This window comes from Thunnus maccoyii, chromosome 20, assembly GCF_910596095.1.
Source record: "Thunnus maccoyii chromosome 20, fThuMac1.1, whole genome shotgun sequence".
Taxonomy (NCBI): Eukaryota; Metazoa; Chordata; class Actinopteri; order Scombriformes; family Scombridae; genus Thunnus; species Thunnus maccoyii.
The window spans coordinates 13041314-13067563 of record NC_056552.1 but is presented as its reverse complement, the minus strand read 5'-3'; the positions used below and the strand labels follow the sequence as shown (position 1 = coordinate 13067563).

General features: G+C 38.8%; 1 protein-coding gene across 1 annotated transcript; it reads right to left on the bottom strand.

The window, feature by feature from the left end:
• Window positions 1-351: 351 nt before the first annotated feature.
• On the bottom strand, window positions 352-24062 carry gpam (glycerol-3-phosphate acyltransferase, mitochondrial). The gene is made up of 21 exons (XM_042397381.1): window positions 23882-24062; window positions 18135-18271; window positions 17826-17945; window positions 16999-17072; window positions 15838-15951; window positions 15394-15543; window positions 15150-15249; window positions 14578-14714; window positions 13662-13761; window positions 10926-11138; window positions 10637-10750; window positions 10272-10357; window positions 9218-9330; window positions 7944-8014; window positions 7170-7437; window positions 6812-6969; window positions 6013-6090; window positions 5709-5846; window positions 5420-5609; window positions 3866-3924; window positions 352-3762 (listed from the first exon to the last, which is right to left on the bottom strand). Exons 2-21 carry the CDS (start codon window positions 18216-18218, stop codon window positions 3646-3648), a joined length of 2484 nt encoding a protein of 827 aa, XP_042253315.1. The 5' UTR covers window positions 18219-18271; window positions 23882-24062; the 3' UTR covers window positions 352-3645.
• Window positions 24063-26250: the final 2188 nt, after the last annotated feature.

Genomic DNA, 26250 nt, shown 5'->3' with positions numbered 1-26250 from the left:
GTCAAAAAGAAGAAAAATGAAAAACTAGAGAGCTAACATTTTATTGAATGAATAAAGACGTTATGTTCAAATTGCTATGATGAACCATCTACTATTACTGGAGGTAAGCTGAGCTCGCTCTATTGATGTGTATCAGTCTATGATAAGTATTTATTATTTTTTGTTATATATACAGTATTTTTTTTCTCATTGAACTACATATTGGACAGAGAACTTAACACTAAAAGTATTCTGTAATTACACCATTGCTTCTGGATTGATGATACAGATAATATTAATAAAGACAACACTGATATCCCAACATTTATTGTCCCATCCTGCCAAAAGAAAAAGACAAACAACAGACCATTGTTAATCTATCATTAATTTATTTAAAAACAAAATCTAATAATGCCAATTGTGCTTTGCTCTCAGAAAGCAACAACAACAACAAAAAAAGTGACACATTTATTTTAGTAGCTGGTGATTCTTCTTATGGTAACCACAAGTTCTCTGCTCTTGTGTGTGTGTGTATGTTTTGTTTTGTTTTTTTTAAAGTTACAATCTACTCGTGTTCTTTTGGATTCACACACAGAATAATCTTTGTTAACATGCACAAAAACAGAACAAAAACACAACCAAAGAACACTACAGTGCATTAAAAAAAGGCACCTGTTCCCCAGATACAGGCTTTGTTTTTTTTTGTTTTTTTTTTTAAACCTACAAAGTTACATAGCTGTGGCGGGATGCTGTTAATGCAGCTTAAAGAGCCAACAAGTCTCAACAACCCCCACGAGTAGTTTATATCTGTACCGACTCCACTGAGTATTCTACAATATCACACTGACCTTTTATGGGGACAGATGAGATACATTCAAGAGGTAACAAATTCATCTCCTACACAAACAGCTACCTTTCTCTTCGACATAATTCACACACTAGACTGTAAAATACAATTCTCAGGTTAAGTAGAGGTTCACATTGAAGTGTCGATGATTAAAGGCGACAAAGAGGAAACATGCAGTACAGTACGTAGAGTGGTTTTTATCTTGGCGGAGAGGTCCCTCTGTGTGTGGGGGACCTTTTACAGATTGTGGGCTCAGAAATGCGTTAAATGTCTCCCACTGAGTTGCAGCACGGACAAATGTGTTACGTGGATGTCAACTGATTTTGCGCACTCTGCTCACATTCCCGTTTAAAAAACATACTTTTCTCTTCTTCAACATGCTACGGGTGTCATTCATCAATCCACAACAAGTAACCTTCAACATTTATGGATCATTTTGTACATAGATTTGACAAAAAAAAAAAAAACTGCATGAAAATATGCAGATTTATAAGATTAAATAAAGCTGTTATTCAAATTAATTGTAACAAGCAGTGTTGTAGACCGTTGTCAGCACATATTTAAGATATTTATTTAAATACGTTTAAACCAGACACCCAATTCTCATTTGATTCATTTTTTATCAAAAAATTACCCTGACAGATTATTGAATGAAAGTTTCTAACATTCACACCGTCTTCACATTATCGATCTGAGATTTCGAGTTCGCGTCTCCTCCGATCATGACAGTGATTAACCAAACTTCCTCTGACCTTTCCGAACACGTTCCTTCCTTTTTTCCAGTCAGCTGTTTGTGCCTCATTTCAGCATCGCGCACATTCACGAACCAACATTAAGTTGGCTGTTACACATTTGTTCAGGTACAATGCAAAAAAAAAAAAAAAAAAAGTTTAGAATGTGTTTGTGTGTTTATTGAGTCCTGTTGTAAGTTGTTTTTAACATAAAAATGCAAACTGGTAAATGTTCTGCAGCTACATGCACAGACGCTGTGCAGTGAGGTTTCACTATCAGGTTTTATTCTCTCATGTTCTACTTTGGTAGTTTTTTGATTTTCATGAGTTTTTATTCCAAACTTGTCTGACACAATATTTTTTTCACACTTGTATTTTGGGAAACAAAATGAAACTATCAGGATCTACTTACAGGTAGTAAAAGTACATTTTTAGACTGTGATTTTTTTTTTAAAGTAAGACTGAATTACTGAAAAACTGAGGTGAAACATTTCTTTAACCAAGAAAAAACAAGAATATGTAAACCTGACTATTATTTCTTTCAAGAATGTTAACTGCTCCTTGCAGCAGTCTGGATTTAAAAGTAAACAACTCAAATGGAGAAAGATGTCCTCCCCACTTGCTCCAAGACCTCAAGTTTCTTGACAGCGGACACAGCGTTATCTTCTTTTCACAAATAGCCAACTTTGAGAGATGTGACCTTTTGTTCAAACAGATTACAGAGTGGATATGTACCATTTATTTTTCCACACTACGCCATTCCTCTGTCTAACAAATGCCCAACCACTGGTGCAAAGAAAAAAAATGCTCTCTCAGCAGTGGTGCTATTAAAGGCTTTCATACAGTGTGTTCATAATACAGGAAAAAAATGGTGGTAATCCCAAATCTCTGCTTTCCCTGAAAGGCATGACCAAAGAGTTTCTGAGCTTGTTTCGTTTGAACTTAAATGGATGTGATGGCTGGTATTAGGTATTTTTAAGTGCTGTGCTATGTAACATTCATTGAAGGGTGATTTACAAGTGTTACACATACAGAGATCAAACTCACTCTTCATCCAAACCCATGACGAAGAGTGTAACCGAATGCACTTAGATAGTAGTGGTTTGAAAGCACTTAACTGTGGATGCTCGTGTTTTAAGCTATGTCTGACTTTCAACCGATACATCTTGTGTTTGCTAAGCAGAGATTTTTGCGAGGATGAACTTGTTTGCTGCTTATTTTTTTTTGATATCTCAGTAACAGTAACTGTGCAGTATGACTGACCTTAACTGTTTGTATGTAGTATTAGATTCAGGACAGATAGTTTTGTAAATGAAACTTTGGATATGTATGCATGTTGCAGGGATGTTGTATCCCTCAGGAGTCAGCAAATCTTTAACGTCTTCTCTAATGTTGCTTCAATTTTTAAATTTGATGACACCTGACTGCACACATTTTAGATTATGCACTACAAATAAATTGATGAACTATAAGAGAGATTGTTTTTAATGGTCTATGTACAGGAATTTCTTTTCAAAATGAGTCTTTCTCTAAACGTCTGACTAGTTCTCTACTGTATGATAGTGGGGTGCACTGGAGGGAATACAGCATTTCACAAACGAGCAGAAAGAGTTAATATAAAAATGCCTTCGTTGTTGGTTATGTTTAACCATTTTCTATGCATATTTTTCTTGTTCACGTGTATAGACGAAAGGCAGCTTGCTTTGTTTGAATTGCTGTGATTCTTACCTACTAACCTGCTTGAGTATATTACTAAAATTCTGATTATATTAAAACCTCATGACTTTACTGGCAAAGTTCACAAAGAGAGTATGATTCCTAGAAGTACCTCTTCAATGAACCGCACGTGTGTTTTTTTTTTTAATCAGCTGCACAGTTCTACGACAGATAGTCAGACTGGAACCAAAAGGGAAGACTGGCTTCAAGTCTCTTCCGGCTAACAGCTAACAGTTAGCGGCTTTTACGTGAAGGCACTTCCTGGTAAAGCTTTCCACAGAGTAGCACCTGGGATTGTTTAGAAGTAACCAGTAGAAGCCCTTTATTGGAAGGAGCCTGGGGGGGGTCTGAGCTGGGCTGAAGGTGACGAGGTCACAGCAGGGTGAAACCTAAAATGTACTGCAGGAGTTTGTTCCGATTGGCCTGAGGTAGAAAGGTGCTGCTCAGCTCCAGAGTCGTCACCCGGTTCTCTCTTCTCTCCTTTAGGACCTACAGAAAACCACAAGACAAGAGGCGTGTCTTAACTCCTGCTGGAGCTAAATATATATACAGTAAATAATGAATTCACAATTTAAAGACAACACCCTCTTACCCCCAGCTCTTTGAATGTCCTCACTGTGTTCTTCACCAGGTAATGAGTTGCACTTTCACCTGGAGAAGAAGAGAATAGGATTACAAAGCGCACAGATATATTAATCAGATTTATATTTCTTAAAGAAAAAAAATCACTAGTTAAAGCTGGGGCAGGCAGTTTTCTAGAAAAGGAAAAAAAAAAAAAGCCAGAATTTGAAAATACAGCCCTCCTCTTGCAGCTTTCCCGCCTCCCCTCTCTGTCCTAAGCCCCTCCTGCCAGATGAGCACGGGCATATGCACGTGCTTAATACACACGCACACACACACACACACACACCACAAGCTGACCAGAGGCGACTGCCAGTGATCTATCCCTGGAGTTCATCGGGTCATCTGGGTGCTTTTCAATGTAAATGTTACCTTCAATTGCCACGGCTGAGTTACAGGTGAGAAAAGACTATGACACAGACCACAATTAGCTACTGTGAACAAATTTGAACATATGAAGGAACAACAAACAGTATTTATGCTTAGTGTAAAAATAATGATAGAGACCGATGACGGCAAAAGCTAAAGTAGCGTTAGCCTATAGATCCGGCATTGGAAGTTTTTCCCTTTATAGACCAAATCAAAGCCAAAGCTGTTGCCAATGCTGGAATAGCAACTTTTTCTCCAGGATTTTCCGCCATTGAATCAGGCTTTCACCATCTGTAGGGATGTGCATGCGTACCTACATTTGTAGAACAGCTGATAGGAATGCCCTCTCTCTGAAATAGGGCTTTCCCAAATACTTTTTTTGGAGCTTCAAAGCTTTGGCAGCAATTACTCTGATTCTTCCGGCAGGGAAGCAGCAGCACCAACAGCTGCTGTTGGTGAGCTGGACGCCGATTGACAAAACACAAACAGCACAAGCGACACCAAGGCAGCCAGCGGGGCAGAGAGGAAGAGGAGGCACCTGCACCATGACTCACTCTCCCCCACTGCTTACATCTTCTCTCCCTTTCTCTCTTTGCTCTCCTAACTCCTCTTCCTATCAGACTGCCGTAAAATATATACATACGAATATTTGAATATTGATTTTGCTGTTCGAATCCTGTGGAAACAAAGGAAGCTTTGAAGTATTCGGTACAGCCCTACTCTAAAATGACCCGTGATTGGCCTAAAGTCTCCCGTCACAGGCTAGAGTCTAGTTTTCTCTCAGACCACTTCAATTACAATATGCTGAAAGGTTATTATGAGATTTTTTTAATGACGCCAAAAAAAAAGCCTACCCCAGTTTTAATTCATTTAATCTTCACTTAATCTCCTATGTTGGATAGACGTAATTTTTCTGTGGTACTATACTGTGTCCATATTCCATAAATTCAGCACCAGTGCATTAGTTCAGGTACCTGTTGTGGTTTAATAATGAGTCTTATTTGGATAATAAATGGAATCAAAGGATACCACATGCATTATTCTGCACCCTTTATTTTTTTATTCCCTGTGGGAACAAAGCCTGGATAATGAATTTTAAATAACTTTGCTAATTTTTCTATAGTGTACTGTATGTGGAGAAATATTGCGTTATTACCATAAGCAGCCACTCCCCTCTCAGTGCGGGTGAGCAGGTATCTGAAGAGCCTCTGGGTGTAGTCAGACTCCGCCATGGGCTGACTCAGACTGTGGACGAAGATGGCAGCCCCGCTGTAGGCCTCCAGCACCGGGCTGAGCAGTCGCTGTAGGAAGATGAAGAACTCCTGGTGCTCTGCGGAGAGGCTCACCTGGAGAAAAAAAACAACAACAGTTGGACCACCTTATTTAATGTTTTGTTTGGTGTTGTTGGCTTTAATAAGAAAGTATAAAAGTCTACTAAACCAGACCTTTAGGTAGCGATCTCTCTGCTCCTCTCCAAAGTCACTGTCTTCATCCTCCTCATCGCTCCTCCAGGAGAGGGGCTCTGGGAACTTTTTGGGCCAGGGTTCCTCTGTGGGGCTGGGGCTCAGTTCCTCCTGATCCTCCTGACACAGAGACACACAGCCATGATAAAAAAGAGAATCCCACAAAATATTACAAATATTTGATTATAGTTGACAGTATTTCTCCAAGGATGTTCGGCAGGAGTCAACTTCCAACATTAGTCACAGTGGTTACTGTCACTCTTTTCCACCAGCAGCGTAAACTGACCTCTGCTACGTAGAGAACTCCATACTGGATCAGTCGCGTCACTGCATCGTGGAAAACCTGGTAAATAGTCTGACAGGGCTGTGGGACAGAGAGGAGGAAAGGTTGTGAAACATGGAAGAAACATTAAAATAATCTGAGGTTTTGAAGGCAAACATCAATAGTAATAACTGGACCGAAGCTGCCAATAGGTAATCAATAAATGTATTTTACCATTTCTAGAGGCGTAAAAAGGATTCTGTGTTTTCAAATTTGTAAGAGCCTCTGAAACATTACTTACATCATCAGGGGTAAGATATTCCGATTGACAAGGAGTGTTGTTGTGATGAAGTTTAAAAGAAATGCCCATCAACTGTTAGTGGTGATGGTCCAATAGATTTCTGGCTAAAACTAACATTTATTGTCATTATTGATATATCCTCAGATTATTTTCTCCATTTTGTCTATACAATGTCAAAAGTGAAAAATGTATGTTTTGTCTGATCAACAGTCCAAAATCCAAAGATATTCAGTTTACTTTCATGTTTGACACATAAAAACTTCAAATCCTTTAATTTGAGAAGCTGCAACCAGGGGCATCTTCCCTTTAAAAAAATGACTAAAACGATTATTCAATTAGTTTTTTGTCAATCGACTTATCAATTCATCAATGATCATATAAATAGTCTCGTATGATGACAGTAATGAACACCTAGTGTTGATATAGGTTGATCACAGTAATGAAATGTATTCTGACTACTTGATGGGCCCATTTTGTGCAATTTGCAATGTCCAGAAAGATGGCAATATGGACAGGACTTACTGGTGCGACAGCCACCTCATTAATAAGGAAGTGGGAGAGCCCGGCAGCTTTGCGGATGAGTCTCTCCTGACTGAGAGGGAGGCTATTGGGACCACCAGGCTGCTGATCAGACTCTGATTCCACCACCAGCTCTCGCTGCAGGGACAGGATGCTGCAGGCTGGACAAAAAATGATGAGAGAAATTTAGAGGAGAAAAACTGTAACATCTGTTACATCTGTAGGCCTGAGGAAACGACGAGTCTTTCTCAACATTACAGTGACAACAGTCTGACTTTTGGAGAAGATTTTTCTTAGTAAAAGGACTGAAGACTAAAAAAATCAGTGTGAGCACGAAACGTAACCCGATGGCTCGACGTACCAATGATTGCGTCAGAAATGAAGACATGGAAAAGGCCGTTGCTGTAGAAGTTGAGCTCGAAAAGCGCCGGTACAGTTTGGCTGGGTGCGATGGTGAACTCTCCATTGCGATTTGCACTGCTGGTCACATTGACGCAGTTTCCCAGCAGGTGGAGGGCGCGCATTACCACATCCTCCGAGTTCCCCGAAAAGCCCAGGTCAAAGTCCCGCGACAGGATCTCCTCCTTCATGTTGAAGAAGTCTTCAACCAGCTTGGACAACACCACGCCCTGGAGCAAAAAGGAGGAAACACAAGCTGAAAAATGTGCATCATGTCCAAAAATGACTGACTTCATTAACTGCAAACATGTAAAACACACTAAGGTGGCGTTAAGTTTATTATGTGTAGCACTGGACAATTCCTCAGGACAGAAAGATAATTTCAGTGGATGCTTTTCACTTTCAGACACTTCCATCAATGTGCCAGCAGAGGGCAGAAGTCCTCTACTAATGTATAGCAGTGTTGAGAGAGGATGCAGAAAGAAGAAGATCTCCAGCATAGAGACATTCATTACCACCATGCAGAGGAATGTGACATTTGGATCACCTTGGCTAGTGTAAGGGAGGAAGCATGATGGGGAGGATTAAGAGGAAACAATGAGAGAGAAAAAGAGAAATGGAGTTGAAATCAGAGCAACAGAATGGAGGGGGAAAAAAGGAAAGAGGGTGCAGTATGCACAAGCAGAACAGTAGAAGAGAAGGTTATAGAGAGGACATGAAAGACAGCTGGACTTACCTGTCTGTGTCTGTACAGCAGCAGGCAGGCAATAATGTGGGTAGACATGATCGCTGACGACTTGTTAGCAGCTGTGAGGGAAGACAGAAACAGGATATGTTAAAACACACAACAGAAAGACAACAAGACCAAAACGGAAACAACGTGTGAACTAAATTTAACGCTACACAGCTCCAACCTCAATCAAAACAAATACCTTTCCCACTTTGAAAATGACACCATACATAAAAATTTAATGACTAAGACAATAACATGAACACTATGTGGGACATTAATGTTGAGCAAAAGCATAAAAACAAGACTGGTTGATAATGACTAACATTACATTCTAACAAATATTATAAATGTGATAAATATTACAATTGTATTAAAAAAATAAAAATAAAATTTACAATCCAATAAAAATGTTCAATGTACCAGGTTTGTTTTAGGTAATTAGGTATGAAAAGATCCATAAGAGCTGAATATACTGATGATACAGTGAGACAGAGAAAAGGATGTGTGTGTATGTGTGCAGGCACTCGCATGTGCACATGTCTTAGGATGAGGGTTACTAGTGGTCATCTTAAGCATAGCTCAAGTTCAGGAGTGTAAAACATTAGTGAACACCAACACTGGTACTGCATTCCACCCCTCTTCTGCTTCTCTATCCTCCCCTTCACTCTATTGGCTCAAAACAACATGCCATCCAGCTGGAGGCTTTGTGATTGGCTGTGTGTGAAAAAAAAAAAAAAAAAAAATTTGGGCTTGCATAGGAGAATGCAGCTGAATGAGCTGGGGAGAACCGGTTTCTGTTGTGCTACCCCGGGGCAAAAAGCCCTGAGTGATGTGAAGCGGATGGACTGATGCCGTGCTGTGTTGGATTTCAATTAATGAAGGCGGTATGATGGATAGTGTTTCATGAATGCTGCCTTTGCTCCGGCAAGCAGGTGCACCTTTAACACAGGATGAAAAGGAGTACAGTTGTGCTTGGACAAGATAAAGGAGGAGTGCCTCATAAAGCAGCAGCCAGGTGCTCTAACATCACAAATGAATGAGATGTGAGTGAATAAATCGTGCTTTACTACATTTAGCTTGAGTTTGAGATGACTTGTTGACCTGTGACATGTCTTTTACTTACTGTCCCATCTTTCTATATCACAAACTAACAACACAAAAGGTAAAAGTTTCACTGTAACATTGATATTAAAGGCTCAACAATCTGGAGTTTCTTGGTGGTAATAAAGTATCAATATAGGGGTAGTAATACACTGGAGTGGTTGTAAATTTCTTACTGAAGAGGACATGCTTGGCCAGGTTGTTAATAAGTTGTCGCCTGAAGATGTCATCGTGCAGCTCTCTGTTCAGCTGCTGCTCCTCCTGCCCATTGAACAGCTGAGCGTCGGGCCTGGAAGAATAATAAGTAAAAAAACAGTTTCACTAACAACACTATGTAACAAAAAAAACTCTTATTAAGTCAGCTTGAAATGGCATAATTTCAAACAGTGGTTTCTGACTTGAAAACTAGCTCATTTCAGTAATTGGTTTCCTTCTCTCTGATTGGCTGGTTGTGTGAAATAGTAGTAGGTTGTTGAAAGGATGAAAACCGATGTAAGCACAGTGGCACATGATTGAAATCTACTAATATAAAAAGGGACAAAATTATTTACATTTTTGTTTCGAAAAACACGACATGAAAATAAATTCAATATTAAATCCTGCGTGCACTTTTCGGTGTTTATGCAGGATCTGATGTTTGATTCGTTTTGAGCCCTCTGTGCTACTTTTCTGTGTTTAATTGCTTGATGCTGTAAACAAACTTGTGTTTTGCATAAACACTAATCTGAGCTACCTGTAATCTGTAATATGGCATTAAATAATTCAACCAAGCATGCAGGATACAGTATTTTCAAACAAGAACAGGCTACTCAGAAATGCCATCATTTAGCATGATGTGAGTAGTACTATACGCGCTTAAGGGCACTTTTTATGAGACGTATATGAAGTATTTGATGCATTTGATCAGCTCTGCTGGCGTGGTGTCTGATCTTGTGACTCTGAACCAGCTGGGATGGAACACTGCTGTCCTTATAACTGTACTGTATGACTGTATCAGTTTTATTATGCAGCGACAGCGCTGAACCCAAGTGACCCCTGCCGATGTTAACTCAAGTGCTGTTCTCAGATGTCAGATAACAGACCCTGCTGTGAAGTGGGAGGAGGGAGAAGTCGAGTTCGGGCATGAGGGTTTATTACATTACAGGTGGGACTGTCGGTTTGTGCCTGTGCAATATGCAGAGGAAGATATCAATGACTTTCAGAGGTGGAGGTGAACGTGTTTGCATTTACTGTGCAGAAATAATTGAGGGCATCAAGTTGTGTTCCAGGGACACTGGTGGTGGAATGTGACGGCTTCTCTGAGAGTCCAGGTACTCCTACACACAACACACAAAAGGTTCATTACAAACACAAAATCAGGCAGACAAACAGAGTGACAGCTGGGTGCTGGCTACAAACTTCTCTAAACTTTGGCATTTTTCACAATTTAATTGTGACATTAATTCCAGTTTAAATGTTATATAAAACACACTTTTGAGTTTTTTGGTGCCTTAAAATCAAGGGTGTTCTTCAATTTGGTATAATAATAATAATAGTTTTCATAACAGCTGCAGTTCTATTTGTCTGAAAGCTGATGTATATCTGCAGTCAATCACCTTTAGGGAGAAGGGCTGGTTGAAGTCAACTCGGACGCAACCGTAGTTTTTTCTCAGCATCCTGAAAACTCCACATGCTATTCCCCACAAACTCTCATTCTTCTTGGGCTTGCCCTGATAGGATTGAAGAGTTCAGTTCAGACAGTTAAAACGTAAACATGAGAATTGTCAAAAAAAACTTCCAAATCACAAATTCAAAAACAATATATAATGCATTTTTATTGTACTGTGTTATTGACGGTAGTATCTTTGTTGCCAAAGCAAACACAGACATCATCTCAGTTCTTACCAGCTGCTCGCTATTGTAGTTTCCCTCAATAATACGGTCGTACGAGATGCCAACTGGCACCACCAGTACATCTGGGATGGAACCGGTGCACAGTGCGTCTACCACGATGGACAGCATGCCTGCACGCGGTGGAGACGGCTTACCGCTTCGGGAGCGAGTACCCTCCAGGTACACTTCCAGAAACTGCTGCTGACGTAACAACTCCTCAGTATACTGGAGGAAGATCGATGAAACAGAGGAAACATGTTCATGTGGGATAAAGGTGAACGAAAAAAGGTGGCATTGCTTGTCAGAAGCGAGACAAATGCTGGAATGGAGTCAGTGTTGTGTTTTATAATTTATATAAAACACAACACTGACTCCAATACAGAGTGGAGGTCAGACAGGTGAAGGCTGTGCTGCTGCTGTATATGCAGCCTAACTACAAGTTAAAAATGAGTTGTGGTCACCAACAGTTTGACCCCTCTGCACACTACAGGGAACTGGGCACATGCCAAGGCAGCCATGTTGTGTAACAGTATGAACACAGCTGTCTCTTGCTATGCAGAGACTTTTGAGAAGAGATGCTTCAGCCTGAAATAGACCCCAGGCTGTGACATATAGCCGTGAAGAGGACAAACATCTACATTCAGCTTTCATATGAACAACTGGAGTTAAAGCAACGCCTGGCTTTGTTTTATTGTTAGCACTTCTGCCTGTGAACGAGTTCAGCTAATTACCTTTCTGTGAACCACACAGGCATGCCTGATTAAAGTCTTATCTTCTACCACATTAAAGTACTACTTGATCCACTTTTCGCAACTGCAGTGACAAATTTGTATACCCTGTTCGGCAGGATGTGCAGTAAAATACTGGAGGCACAATGGGGTAAGATGAAGGTCATTTCCAACAGTTGCTCATGTTGTCAGCTGATAACTCTTATCTTAGGGGCACAATACAAACTTATCTTGGTGGAACAATATATAGAGCAGCCTCTAAACTCCTTCACACAAACTCCAAACATAAATAATAACAGTAATTCTCAACTCAGACAGAATGGTGCTATTAATTAAATCCACTAAGTAGCCCAACTATTTTGTAGAAAGCACATTTAGAGTCTTCCAATTCCCCAGGCATGCTACAAGTAGCTTAAAATGACAAAGCATTAATATTCTCAGTAGAATAGCTCTTTAATAGAAGCCTGTTAAGCCTCATTATCCAAATACTAGACCTGAACAAAAGGTTCAGATTCCAGTTTTAATCAGGTTCTCTAATTTCTCATGAAGTCTATTCAAAAAGCACGAGCACCAGTGCCTTTCTTGACACGCAAACTGCGCATATTAGGTTTTTGTGGAAATACATTCCAATAAGTGGACGAGTTGGAATAATTTACCAAAGAAATCATTTTCACTATACATCGACCTGTTGTGTTGATGCTGCTTAAAATGCTCACAAACAATATGGCAAACTGTCAACTGAAAGGCAAAACAACAGATTGCTTAAATTAATATCCCTTCACAATGTTACCCAGGCAACCACCAGTCACAAGAGTCAAACTGAGACCATCTGTTGTTATATAACAATATAACCAACAGGCTACACCTCCATTTATCATGTTAAATTTATACCTGCACATCTTTTCATTACTATGTGCATTATTAAATAGCTGATAATGGGTCTAGATATGTTATATCAGATATATATATATATATAACCTGTAGGTTTCTCATCTGTAGTGATGAAAATCAGCATATCTCAGTCTGAACAACTTTGTTAAAAAGGGAAAATTCCATAGGGTGTGAAAGTCATTACAAAGGCAAATGGTGCAGCAGCCCTATAAAGTAGAAAAAGAGAAAATGAAAAAGCTGGGCAAACATCATGTGAAGAAAAGCTTTTAAGTTACCCTGTCCATTAGAGAGCACGCAGCAGAAAAGCCTGAAGACTACTTGCAGTTACATAATTGAATGTTAACAACAACAACAACAACAAAAAACCCCAAAACCAACTAGAAGAGTGCATTAAGTAGAGTGCAGATCTCTGCCAGGTGTGTCTGGGGGCATGTATAGTCTCAGTTTTCTTGAAGATCTGTAGAATAGTGTAATGGTATTGTTACAGAGCGCCTGACTGTATAAACTTAATAAGGTAACAATAAATGGGACAATAAGCCCAAACTTCTCAATTTAAACATTGTTATTTATTTCAAACATTTTCTCGTAACACACCACACAAAATAAAACCCCTCCCTACCTCCTTCTCCCCTCCCAAACAAAGAAGTTGAATCTCACTAAATTGTCCCTCCTGGCTCCCTTACAGTCAAGATGGCAGCAAAACTAACAAAAACAGGGATTTATTCATCAACTTTTCTATGGATGTCAGTTTTTGAGTCACGACAAAATGTGGCCTTTGTCTTGTTTTTAGCCTAGCCGATTGCCGGAAATGCGTTTTGATGCCGTTGTTGATCACTTGCAGTCCCTACCAGCCGGTAAAGAGTAGTGAGTCAGTAGTCAATGGCGGTATAAAACGTGTTATAAAATAAGTTGTGAATCACTGCAACCATGAGAGGTCCCTCAGCATACAGTAAACGTCCACAAAATATATTAGGCTGATGGGTCTGGTAGTATGTGAGATTAGCTGCGGACAGATACACACGCAGACACCTACACACGGACACATGATCTCCTCCAGGAGATAAAAAAAACACAGACTGAAGAACAGCAAGTTAAACCTGCTTTTACTATAGACAATAAAAAGACTCACTGTGTGCAAGAGTGATCTGTACAAAATGTCTTTCTTTCCATCTCCAGTTTCCTCCATTCTTCGCCGTATGAAGAATCCTCCCAGTTTACGGATCAGGGTGCTGATAACAAAGAAAGTTTTATCAAGTGGCTACATAAAAAAAACTTTCTGAAGTGACAGCTACAATTTTTGCTTGGCTGCACCAGCACATAATCTAAAGCTGTCAATATATATCAAATAGCAGTTCAGAAAATGTGACAGGCCAGTAAACAGAAGAGGCAATGTTTGTTTAGACTAGTTCCTATTTATACATTTAGATTACTGTGATTGAACGAATCCTGACACTTAAACACAGGTGATTCTCTACAATATGAGAAAAAGGCTATTGTAGTTTTTTCCTCCTTTCATTCATATATTTCTCTGTATCATACTGTAGCAGTGAAGACATCACTTGTGTTTATCTCATTCTTTTTCCATGCTCTTATATATTTTTTAAACTTCTTCCTATCCTTGATCTTTCTCTCCTTCTCTGCATCCTGTCACACTTTGATATTGCAAATGCACTCAGATAAGATCACTGAAATTTGATCTTATCTCGCTCCAGTAAGTACATGGCGCTGAATTTAATTCTGCTCTTGGCAGAAATAGTTAAGGTTAGTATTTATTTGCCCTCCATGATAAGCACCCATGCACTTCACAATTTCATATAGTATTCAAAGCAGGTTAGAATAAAACAGGTTGACAACCTGTTATCCATTTATATTCCCTCAATGTAAAACAAGTGCTTAAGACGCACCCTTTACTTCTGCTTTCATTTCTCTAATCTACTTCCAGGCAGCTCCCTTCTTCTGATACCAAACTGATCTTTGTAGTTTCACTTACAGAGAACAAAAATACACCAGATCAAACTTGACGTGAGGCTTTCTGGGTCTTTTACCTGAGGATAGGGATGCTTAGGTTGTTTCCAGCAGCGATGTGTGGGGCTTTGATGTTGTGACAGAACAGGATCAAGGTGATGAGCAGGTAGTCAATGTGGGATTTGTGAACAGGGAGGAAGACCATGGGCACATTTTGCTGCAAAGACAAGACATAGAGCATTTTATAGATGAAGGATGGCAGATGGAACAGATGGAATTTGAAACTTCAGAAAAAAAAAAAAGACTATGGATTTGTACAAGCAAAATTCTTCTTTTTGAACGTCTCCAGTGATATTTATCTTGTATCCATGAACAAAACATGTATGTGCATAGTATTATATACTTAACAAAAAGTGCTGTAAACATGTCACTGTGTCAGTGTGTGAAATGTATTTGTAGCACGTCTATCAGACATTGTCTGTGTTTAGTTGTCACAAATTTTGTATGTGTACAATATACATGGAAAACACCTCCTTGCACATTTTGGTGCAGATCCTCATTTAACTGTATAATCCATGTTCAGTGTGTATGTGTGTGTGTGTGTGTGTGTGTGTGTGTGTGTGTGTGTGTGTGTGTGTGTGTGTGTTCTGACCTCTGTAGCAGCTTTCTTGACCATTTCCAGCTGGCCCTTGTGAATCTGAATGCTCCAGAAGAAACCATTAAAGAGCCTCAGCAACACCCAGCCTGTCAGCCTGAACAAGACAAAAAGTGAAAGGGCGTAACGGAAACAAAAAAAAAAAGCAGAACTTAAGCTGATGCAGTATCAAATCCAATTCAGGGTTATTCAGTAACATAATATAAGGATAGATACAATGAGGTCTGACTTGTGTATGTACCTGATGAAGGCTGGTGAAATGTTGGCCACCATTTCCTGGAGGAAGGCCCTGGCTTTCTGCTTTACTTTACTGACAGCTTTGTGTTGCTGCCCAGGCTGGCTGGCTGTAGCATCCAAATCTGTGGCAACCTTCACAATAGCCCTCTCCACCCTGCAACAGACAAATCACAAACATAACGATGCCTTTTATTGTCTACTGACCACTTCAGACAAAACTAGTAAGAGCAGAGTTTTTCAGAATTTCACTTAATTGTGTCTCCTTTTGCACACTTTATCCCAAACTGTTTATAGCTGAGTGTTTTCACTCCCTGTATAGTTTAATACCCTTGATGTTGCCAAGGTCATCGGTTTTAATCCTACTGGGGTCACGACACACTGTCATGATGCTCTGACATGCACTGGATGGAACATTCCTACAAAAGTTTCATGTTACATTGACTCCTACCCGCTGTTGTTGAGCACGTTGTCCACCACGTTCCTGGTGAACATGTCCTTGTGAACATCCCTCTCCATGACAAACAGCACATAACTCAGCCTGCGCGCCAACCAGCCCCGCTGTCTGCACGAGCACACACAAACACAAACATGCACCAACATACAATGGAACAAGGGAAAACACATTCTCAAATAATTTATTCTGTGTCCATTAATTTACTGATAATACAGAACAATATTTGACAGAAAAAACTATCTGTGAATATATTTAACATATAGACACAAAATAAAAATGATAGTTTCAGTGTTCAGTTAAAAAGGAACGACTGCTAGAGTACAAATGAGGCCAAACTTTGTCTGGGTTGGTTGTACTGATTTCCTGGTAACTTAACACATGTTCAGTAACCAGAGAGCAGCTCAGGCTGACAGATTCATTACACATGGCTTTCTAAACAACATGCTAAAGTCAGTTTTTGTTACACCTTGCTGAACATGTACAAAACATTGTACAGATTTGTGTTTGACAAAACTGTAAACACTAACTTATCCATATTGACTTCAGCCCATCTTGTCTCAGGGATGTTTCTGTCCAAATGTTAATATAAACTTTGAATATAAAGTTTTTGACATGCAATTTGTAGCATGATGGCTAACAGCCTACATTGAGGTATGTCTAGCCAAAGGATTGCCTTGGAATTTCATAAATAAAACTGTCTAGATTTACAGTAAACCCATGATTATAATGTTTGGAGTCAAGGTATTAAGGTGTCTTATTGAGTTTTGCTTGCTAAGGTCAGTCACTGGATGCATGTGTCCAGTGTCCACTGACAAACACTTTAAATTATTCATCTGTCTACTTTTCCACTGTTTCACAGAATGATCCCCTTAACTTAAAACCATTTATATTACACAGGTTAGGAAGGCAAGCACCTCTTCACACTGTACTGATTGTACTCTATACAGGAGGAATTAGAACTTGAGCTCTTGTTGCAAGCTACAAGGAGAATTTTAAGGCTCAATAGCTGCCAAGGCAACACATGAAAACCAAGCAGCTAAATATGTAGTTTTAAAAGTTGAATATGTTCCTCTTAACAGGGAAATCAACTACACAGAGCAACATACCGTGGAAGGGAAATTATAATTATAATGGAGTAGATTTTGTTTTGTGTACCTAGTATGAGTCTCGTTGATGTAGATGACATTGCGCAGTCCCAGAGATGGAATACTGGGGTTGAACAGCTTCTCCTAGAATAGAAACAAAATGATTACTCACCATGAGAAGATGATTAACACTGGAATAATCAACATAACTTCAACTACACTAAGAGCCTTGGTTTGCTGGCTAATTACCTGGCTAATTATGCTAGGGAATACACACTGAATTCAATTGTCAGTCCTCAAAGAGCTAAACAACCTGGGGCTTCTTGGGAAGTTGGGAAGCCAGTCTGGTCAGTTTTGTTTTGATTTACCATTTGTTATCCAGTATTTCTTGTGCCCATGCATGAAGAGACCGTCTTTTTTATTGCCATCTCATTGGCTTGTCACATTCTAATGCATGACTCATTGTGTTTTTCCCACGGCTGCAGGGGGGCTTATGTTGGAAGTGAATACTAAAAAGAAACAAAAAAACTATGCGAGAAATGCCTGTTGTAGCATCTTTCAGAAATAAAACAAGTAAGATTTTCATTCTGATCATGTAAATGTTGTTGAGACAACCATGATACACACATGTCTGTTAAACAGTCTATAATTTAGGGTAAAATAACAATATATGTGTGCTTTAAATCAAATTTGAGTATGGTTGATTCTTAGAAAATACATTTTAATGTTCAACTGGACTTCTTGTGTCTTTAAAAAGCCACAGTAAATTATTTTTGGCAGGTGACGTCTCCTTTTCTTCTTAATTATACACATCCACATTGGAATAAACAATATAATGGACCACAGAGTCTAGTAAATGTATTCATGTTAAGTTAATTAGCTGAGATGTAACATTACCCAGCTCTGCGGTGTACAGGAGTGACAGCAACGACCAACGAAGGGCCTCTTTCTGTTCAGCAGTCCCTCCTTCCACGTGCTGGTGACACAGCGCAGGACTGAAGGGCTGGTGCTGCGGTCCTTGACACACATCCATACACCGAAATCAATTATTGTGAACAAATAACAAAAAAATACAAATGGACCTATTCTGTGGAACAAATGCGTGCTAAGCCAAGATTAAACACTAATATATCTGGTAAGATGTGTAATGCTGATCTTATAATGCCATTACAAGGATGAATTGTTGATGTGGGTCTGTTGGCTTACCGAGTCGTCATTGGGGTGCTTCCAGCGGTTACACCACTGTTCTCCGTTGTTGACCTGCAGCAACAAGCCATCTGACAACTCCATATTCTCTCCTGTCCTTTACTCTCCCTCCAGATCACACACCACTAGCTGGCAAGCTGAGGAGACACACAGATATCATACAATTACATTTAAAATAATTTTATTACAGCCACATTAAAATTTCTTTCTTTTGTAATCTATGGAAATATTGCTCATACACATAGAAACAATGTTATAGTTGGCTTTTTGTGTGGTTTAAATGTTAAATAAGACACAGAAGTCAACCAGATCATTCTTAAAATAGACAAAAAAAGCATTTCACCTTAAAAATTAACTCCTGACAAAGCAAGTACAAATTATCACAGAATAAAATCCATAATAATCGAAGACTTTCAACCTATTTTCAAATATAGATGTATAAGTATAATAGATAGATATATTATATATATAAATTTTGCCCCTTTTTCAGACAAACTAAGAATCCATCAACATCTGTTGGACAATATCTTTACGACTAGATTATTTTCTGGTGAAAAGCTGAAACATGATACTGGTATGTCATTTCATTATCAATTAATCTGATGATTATTGTCTACAGAATATATGAAGATGGTGAAAAGATGTCGTCTTCTGTCCCGTCCAATAGTCCACAACTCAAAGATATTCAGTTTACTATCATAGAAGAATAAAGAAACCAGAAAATATCCACAAGTGATAAACTGGAACAAGAGATTTTTTTCTAACAAAAAAACAAAACAAAACTCAAAACAATTAATAATCAAAATAGTTGGAGATTGATTTTCTGCCTATTGACTGATTGTTGCAGCTCTGGTATGTTCTGTGTATATTATTCATCTGTTACATATATATTCTATAATATTATATTATTATTATTATTCTATAGTATTTTTCTACTTTATGTATACTGTAATATATACATGTACAATAGCTCTGCACATGCTACAACATCTGACTCTGAGCACGAATCAGATGTTATCAGCCTCACTTCAACATGAGAGTCAAAAAGTCTAGCCCCACCCACATGATCCATCACCCTGCTGGTACGAGTTGGGTGTCACTGAGCACCTGTTTGGTCCAGTTAGGCCAGATTTTCTGAATAATGTGACGCTTACATTGTTTCAGTCATCCTCAGACACTTAACCCCAGATACAATTGCAGTTCATTTTGACCACAATCCACAGTAGAAAGTATTGTGCATTACACACCCAAAGATATGAGAGACAGGAAGACTATGAACAACCAGGTGACATTCCTAAAAGAAAAGTCTATTATGCTGCTCAAATGTCTGGAATTATTTTAATAAGTTCACCTTTTGCCTCTCCTCATTTAATCGTTCAGCAATTTGACTTGCTTAAGTCACACTGATGCTAGCGAGTTATTTTACACACCAGTATACTACAGTTCACAATTATGGCCTCTCAACCAACAACAACAACATCATCAACAACTTTGTGACTTCCCTATATCTTAAAGGGAAACTTTGCCAATTTTCAACCAGCATTGTATCATTACAGTGTGGGTAGTATATGCAAATAAACAATGTTTGACCTCCCTCCATGTTGTCTGCACCAAGAGCTCCCCGCTCATTTGCCAGCAAAAGTCCGCCAGGTGATGCAAAACGCTTCACCTGCCGGACTTTAGAGATCTGCATTAGACTACAAACTACGTTTCCTCATTTTCAGTAGTGGTGCCTTCAAGGGCGGTAAAACACTCCCGTCTACCATGTTACACCAACGATAGGAAGAAGCCAGACGCTAAAATACCATACTACTAAATACTTTAAAATGTCAGTATATTTGGAAGAAAACTAGTTTGAAGATATGAGGCCAAGTATCACACTGTTGAATCAGAAACAACAGAGTCTGGGAGAGGAAGCAACCACAGGACCGGAGAGACGTTACAGCAGCAGCTAAGCTAAGCTGCTAAGTTGCTGTGATTCATCCAGAAGAGCTGAATCTAACACAAAAAAACAACTAGCTTTACAATATAATGTCAGAGCAGAGATGTGGCGCAACTATTACAACTTATGAGGCCAAATATAGTGCTGTGTAATCAGATTTAGATTACTCATCTGTCTTTGAAAACAATTCTTTAACTGATAGAGAACATGCTTCAAATGTACAAACATTTAACTCAAATACATTTTGTCAAACTAAATTGTTCCTTATTAAAGATAAATATAAATAAAACAGCACTATAATAGTATTATAATGCCACCAAAGCAGCCAATAAATGTTTTTTATCTACAGAAGCTACAAGTCAGTTTATCACAGATGAGAACTTGTGCCCGTGACTACACAGCACTTGATTTACACTTGACATGTCGCATAAAGCTGTACAGCCCTGCGATCCACCACCACCAGGGAACCTGGACCACTGGCACAAATAATGAGTTCCCAGAGGAGGGTTGGGATGAGTCACTACTGTATTCACTGTAGCTCTATAAATATCTCTCACGGTTAAGTTAAATATTACATAGGTTTCATTAATCAAAGGTTTTGATTAATCTGTAATCTTTCTTTATCAGGGCTGGGCCACTTTTGAATGTTTAGTCAGAGGCCATGAAAGACTTTCAGACAATACAGAAATGGCAAGAATTTGGGGTGTGCCAAAAACATACTTGTAAAGTATTAAAATCTGCTGCTTCAGCTACTTAGAAAAATCCCTAACAACATTAAAAAGAGAAGTAATTTGTCTAATACTTAAGGGATTGTTGTTACCCCTGTAAAACAGCAGATTTGACAGTTTTTCCTGCAGTTTATTTGTTATTTATATGTCTTTTTTAAGACCTGAAATGACCGTCACTCATATGGTCCCACACTACGCTGGTTACTGTCTTGCTAACCTTTTGTTACACTGGAGGTGTGCAGTGTCTGGGCCCCAAATACCTACAGTGAAGACAATGAAAAACTTTGACAACACCCCTGTCAGCCTGTTGTTTCTCTATTGTTTTCTCTGTACTTATTAGCAGGTGAATGATAGTTGGGATGAGGTCGCTGCAGTGGGACACAATGAGCTTCAGGTCATTCAAAGACTCTCTTTACATAAAGTACAGTCCACAGTGCATTTAACTGCTTCTTGTTTGGGGTTTACAGTAGTTTTACATTTTAATTATTCTGTTTCTTGTTTGTGTTACTTGAATATATCAATTAGCAAACTGGAGGATATGCTTTTCAGTGGAAACTGAGACTAGTAAAAACAAAAAAGCAACATGACCACCAGTAGTTCCAAGAACACACGGCATGTGTGTGTCTGGAGGTATGAGCTGTGTCTTTCAATGACCACCTGAGTGTGCTTAAGAAAGGCAGTAACTATCCTCAACTCACCTTTTTTATTGCACTATTCAGCTCCATTTTTGTACACAGGTACGTAATTTTCATCCCCTTGTGAAAACTTCCTTATGATTTGCTTTAATTATGTGTTGAAATTCATCTTTCTTGGATAAATGTGGACTTGACGCTAAAACAGGGATGTAGGCCTATATTAATTGGGAGACACTGACTCTAATTTTGAAATTAAGGACTGCAAATGGATCTGATTTACAGCACTAGCAGACACTTAACTACATGTACAGTTTATATTATGTGTAATCAAAAGATTGCTTTTGTATTTGTCTGAGCTGTTAATCTGAGTTGTCTGGCGCATGCAAATCAGCTTCATTGGACATGCTTGTCCAACTATGCACAACCAAGTAGAACAGACAGCCCCTCTATGCATTGAGTCGGACATGTACCTTGACCGCCATATGGCTGTGATAAGATCCACAAGTACCCTACTTTCACATTTACGTGGCTGATACAATAGACTCTTCAAATCAATAAATCAAAACTTTCATGATAAGCATTTTGTTACTGTCATGATGTATTGAAGCAACTGATATGCCAAACTATGTACAGTTATACAATAAAATGCAGAGTACATGTTTAGTCCAACAGCTTGTAGAGACGAGGACAAAGTGCAAAGAGAATACAAAGGTAATTGACAGAAAACACCACAGCCAGTGCCTCTCATTAGTTTGGAAATAGGTTAGTGAGTCATTTAATGAATGAATGGTCTGATACTAAACACTGTCTGTGTGTCAGAAGGTAGTGTAGCTCATGTTTTGTGAATCAGTCAGTCTGAGATCGATGGTAAGGGACGTCTCTGCAAAAATGTTCCAGCCTCACAAGTGTCGAGGAGTGGATGTATGCACTTTGTCCTGCTGTTGTGGTGCGATGGCTAGTAGATGATATGCACACTGATGAGAGAAACTGGGTTCTTAAAAAAGGGTCACTGACCGGGAGTACTCCACTTGATGGGGTGACTTTGTTGGAGGCCAAACAAAGATGTTGAAGAATAAGGAGCAGCAGGGATTATGTAACAGGTGATGGCAACCTTTAACGCAACATTTAAGTTGCCATGAAAGTAAAAACATTGGCACATGTAGAGTAATGAGGCTATATTATGCCTTCTTTCGCATTCAAATAAAAAAAAATTAGATCCATCTTATCTTGATTCCCAAAACATACAAGAATGTGTCAGGGTGATAAGAATTCAGATGAGAATCGAGATGTTGCTGCTATATTTATAAGCAACGCACTGATAATAATTTTGAGGCAACATTAATATCCACTACTTACCATCAGTATAATCTGATCTGTGGCATTAATTTTAGATAATTTTGTTCTATCACTATTTTTACTGTAAAGTTAAGCGACACACACCTAGCAAATATCACAAAAATGTCAAAACGTTGGCAAAAAAATTCCAGTTATAAAACAGTAAAAATAGTATTATTCACCTGTATTGCAGGTATATCAGCAAAGACAGACAGTATTCAGCGTCTCTTTTATATTCACCAATTAAAAAAAACGTCCTAATAAGGTGACAGGGACTGTTATGTAAAATATGAAATCTTTTTATGAGGCTACATTTGCACCCATTTACATTTAATTTGTCTTTTACGTGACAAAAGCATCACTCCTACTGTATATCACTAGGTTAATCCGTCTCACATGAGCCAAGCTGTCTGCAATAAGCAGGTCAAACAGGAGAAGTCTCTATGTGACAGATGGGCTGTGTGCAGATAACTAGCAGTGCAGACAACAATGGCTCAAAACCAGGTTGCCTGACGTCTGGCTTAGTCACAAAAGTAACGCCGTTTTTTGTTTGGTTGAAGGGCGTCTCATCTCCTGATAATACAGTATCCTTGTTAAACAGCTCTTGTTCCATTTCGTGATTCGTGATAGAAGTTATTAAACCGCGTCTCCGGGTTTCTGCCACCGTCTCCTGCACATTGCAGAGCCACATGAGGCATATCTGACGCTATTGTAGGGCTTTACAGATACCGACAATGGGACTCATTTAGCCTGACGTAAGATACGTTAAAATCGGATTGCAGCTGACGTTAGTTCAATTTAATTTGAGTCACTGGAGCAGAGAAGAGGTGTAAAACCCCTCACTGGTGCTGCCAAGGGTCCTCTTGAACTTCAATGTCAATGCAGAGTTAACCGGCTAACGACAGGCTCTATACCGCTAAAACCAGCCCTAACGTGATTTAGCTTTTACCAGTCACAAATGTGTCAACGACATGGTGTAAGCTAACCTTACAATACGGTTACTGTTGTCATGACAATGCACACACGCGGCATTAGTTACTTTAACGTTGGTGATGTAGCAACTAGCACTAGCTCGCTAACAAGGCTCGCGAGAACGACATCTCTTACCTTCAATATAGTGTTACGATGACTCATATCTCAAAAATAAATCCGTCGACAGAACCGCAGTCAGCCCTTTGGGTGGTTTTTTTTACAGCCTCTGTGGCTCGCCACACCAGCACCTCTAATGTTCTTCTCCTCCTCCTCCTCCTCAGAAGACTGGACGGCTCAGTGGTGACAGAGATGTGTGACAGCAGCTAACTGCCAGCTACACACTTCAGCCAGCAGCCAGCAGGGGGCGGCGCTGCTCACCGAACTGCTCATTCACTACAACACTGTGACACTCTTCTTCTTCGGTAAGAATAATAGAAAAAATGTATTTTTTTTGTTCGTCAGATCAATGTATAAATAAGATTTTGAAGTCGTTTTTTTTAATTTCCTATTTGTAGAATGTTGAATAGAAACATAGAAAAATGGAAAATCTGAAGTTCCGTGTAACGATTATCAATGAAATTTTCCATATAAAACAATAATAATAGAGAATTGGAAAATCTAGTTCAATTTTCTAAAATTGTCTTTTTCGTTTGTCGGAGCAATGTATAATTAAGATTTCTGGGTCTGTTTTCTGCTTTTCTATTTGTGGAATGTTTGATAAAAAATGGAAAATTGAAAAATGGAAAATCTGTCCGTGTAACACTTATCAGTTGAAATGAGCACAGATAAAGAGTATTATTGTGGAGAATGAGATGCAGGATGCTTTAGTCTAATAGTGCATCTCAATTTATGGAAAGCATCCTAAATATTTAGTACATACAGTAAATAACAGTGTCCCAGCAGAGTTATGAGCCTGTACCATTGGTGGTCTTGTATCTTCTTGCTCAGAAAAAAATCACAAGAAACTGGATGACTAACACCATAATTAACCTGGTAGGTAGGGTGGCCCAGGTAAAAAGTGAGGTGCTGGGTTCCTATTAATCCCACATTCCTCCCCCTCTCTGTACAATTCATACAGTTCTTATATGCTTTCTCCTCTAGAATATTACCTGGATTTATAATTTTCTGTTGGGCAATTTGAACACATTGATTTAGGGATATGCAACATCTTGTATCTTGAGTTCATTTTGCAATCAATATCCTTGATCACAAGATATTCAGTATATCTGCGGTCCCCAGTCTAAGGACAGAGATGGGGACGTAAATCCACCTGTCGTCCCTTTGTTTTCTGCTTCAGCCACTCTGCAAAAGGAATTTAATTGATGAAACTGATATCTTTAAGACTAAATGATTTATTATTGTCTCTGTTCTTAGCTTACATTTAGCCTTACTTTAGTGCTATTATCTGTTTTAGTGTTTCTTTATCCATTGCTGGATTTTGTATCGTTTTGTTGGCAACAATTTGTGCCGTCTTCTTGGTCAGCTCTCCCTTGCAAAAGAGGTTTCCAACCTGAATGGCACGTGCCTGATATATAAAGGTTAAATAAAATATGAATATTTATTTATTTTATAAATAACATGTTTTTGTAGCGCCTATCGGTTAATTTTCCATATAAAAATGAATAATAGAAAATTGAATTCAATTTTCTAAAATGGTCTTTTTCTTCCTCTTCTTCATGATTTATCGGCAGTTGGAAACCAGCGTATTAAGCCCATTACCGCCACCTCCTGCTTCGGAGTGTGGATCAGACACCAAGAATCCTATATAATCCTGTCTGTCTGACGAACTCAAAGAAAACTCTACTACCCCGACCCACTTGGCAGGTTCATTAAAGTTTTTATGCTGAGCTTGTCTTTCTTGATCTTGAGTACAATCTATGATTGCATATGTAATAGACTCCTCAGGGTGACAACGCTCACATAAACCGGTTGGATGCTTTCCTATTATACTGAGTGTGCTGTTAAAGTTGAAATGACCTCCCCTTATTCTGCTGAAAATCACCTCTTCTTTCCTCGACCTACCTGTATTTTTTACTGTTGAACTGACTTTGTTCTGTATCATTGTTTCTTTCTTGTCATCCTTTTTTTTTCCAGAGTCAGACATGGCTGTGCGTTGTTCTGTTTAAATAATCTTATAATGCTTTTTAAAAATGTGCACGTTTATCTTAAAGGTCTGTGATATTCTGATTTTGTGAAAATAAACTAAGAAAAAAAAGGTTTTTAAATTGCATTCCTGTTTCAGCATCATCTTGACAAAACACCAAGAAAAATTACTCTTCTCTGCTCACCTGGACTTTTATTATTTATTACATTTTCCGTCACATCTGTTGCAGTATTTCAGATTCATATTTTGGGTATATGCTGCTGTTATCATACGTATATACTTTGTGTAGATTATTCAGGTATCAATATTTTGTACATCTATGGACAATCATGCACCTTACTACAATAGCAATTTCCACTTGACCATTCTCTTCTTTCTTTCCTATTTATTTTTTATATTT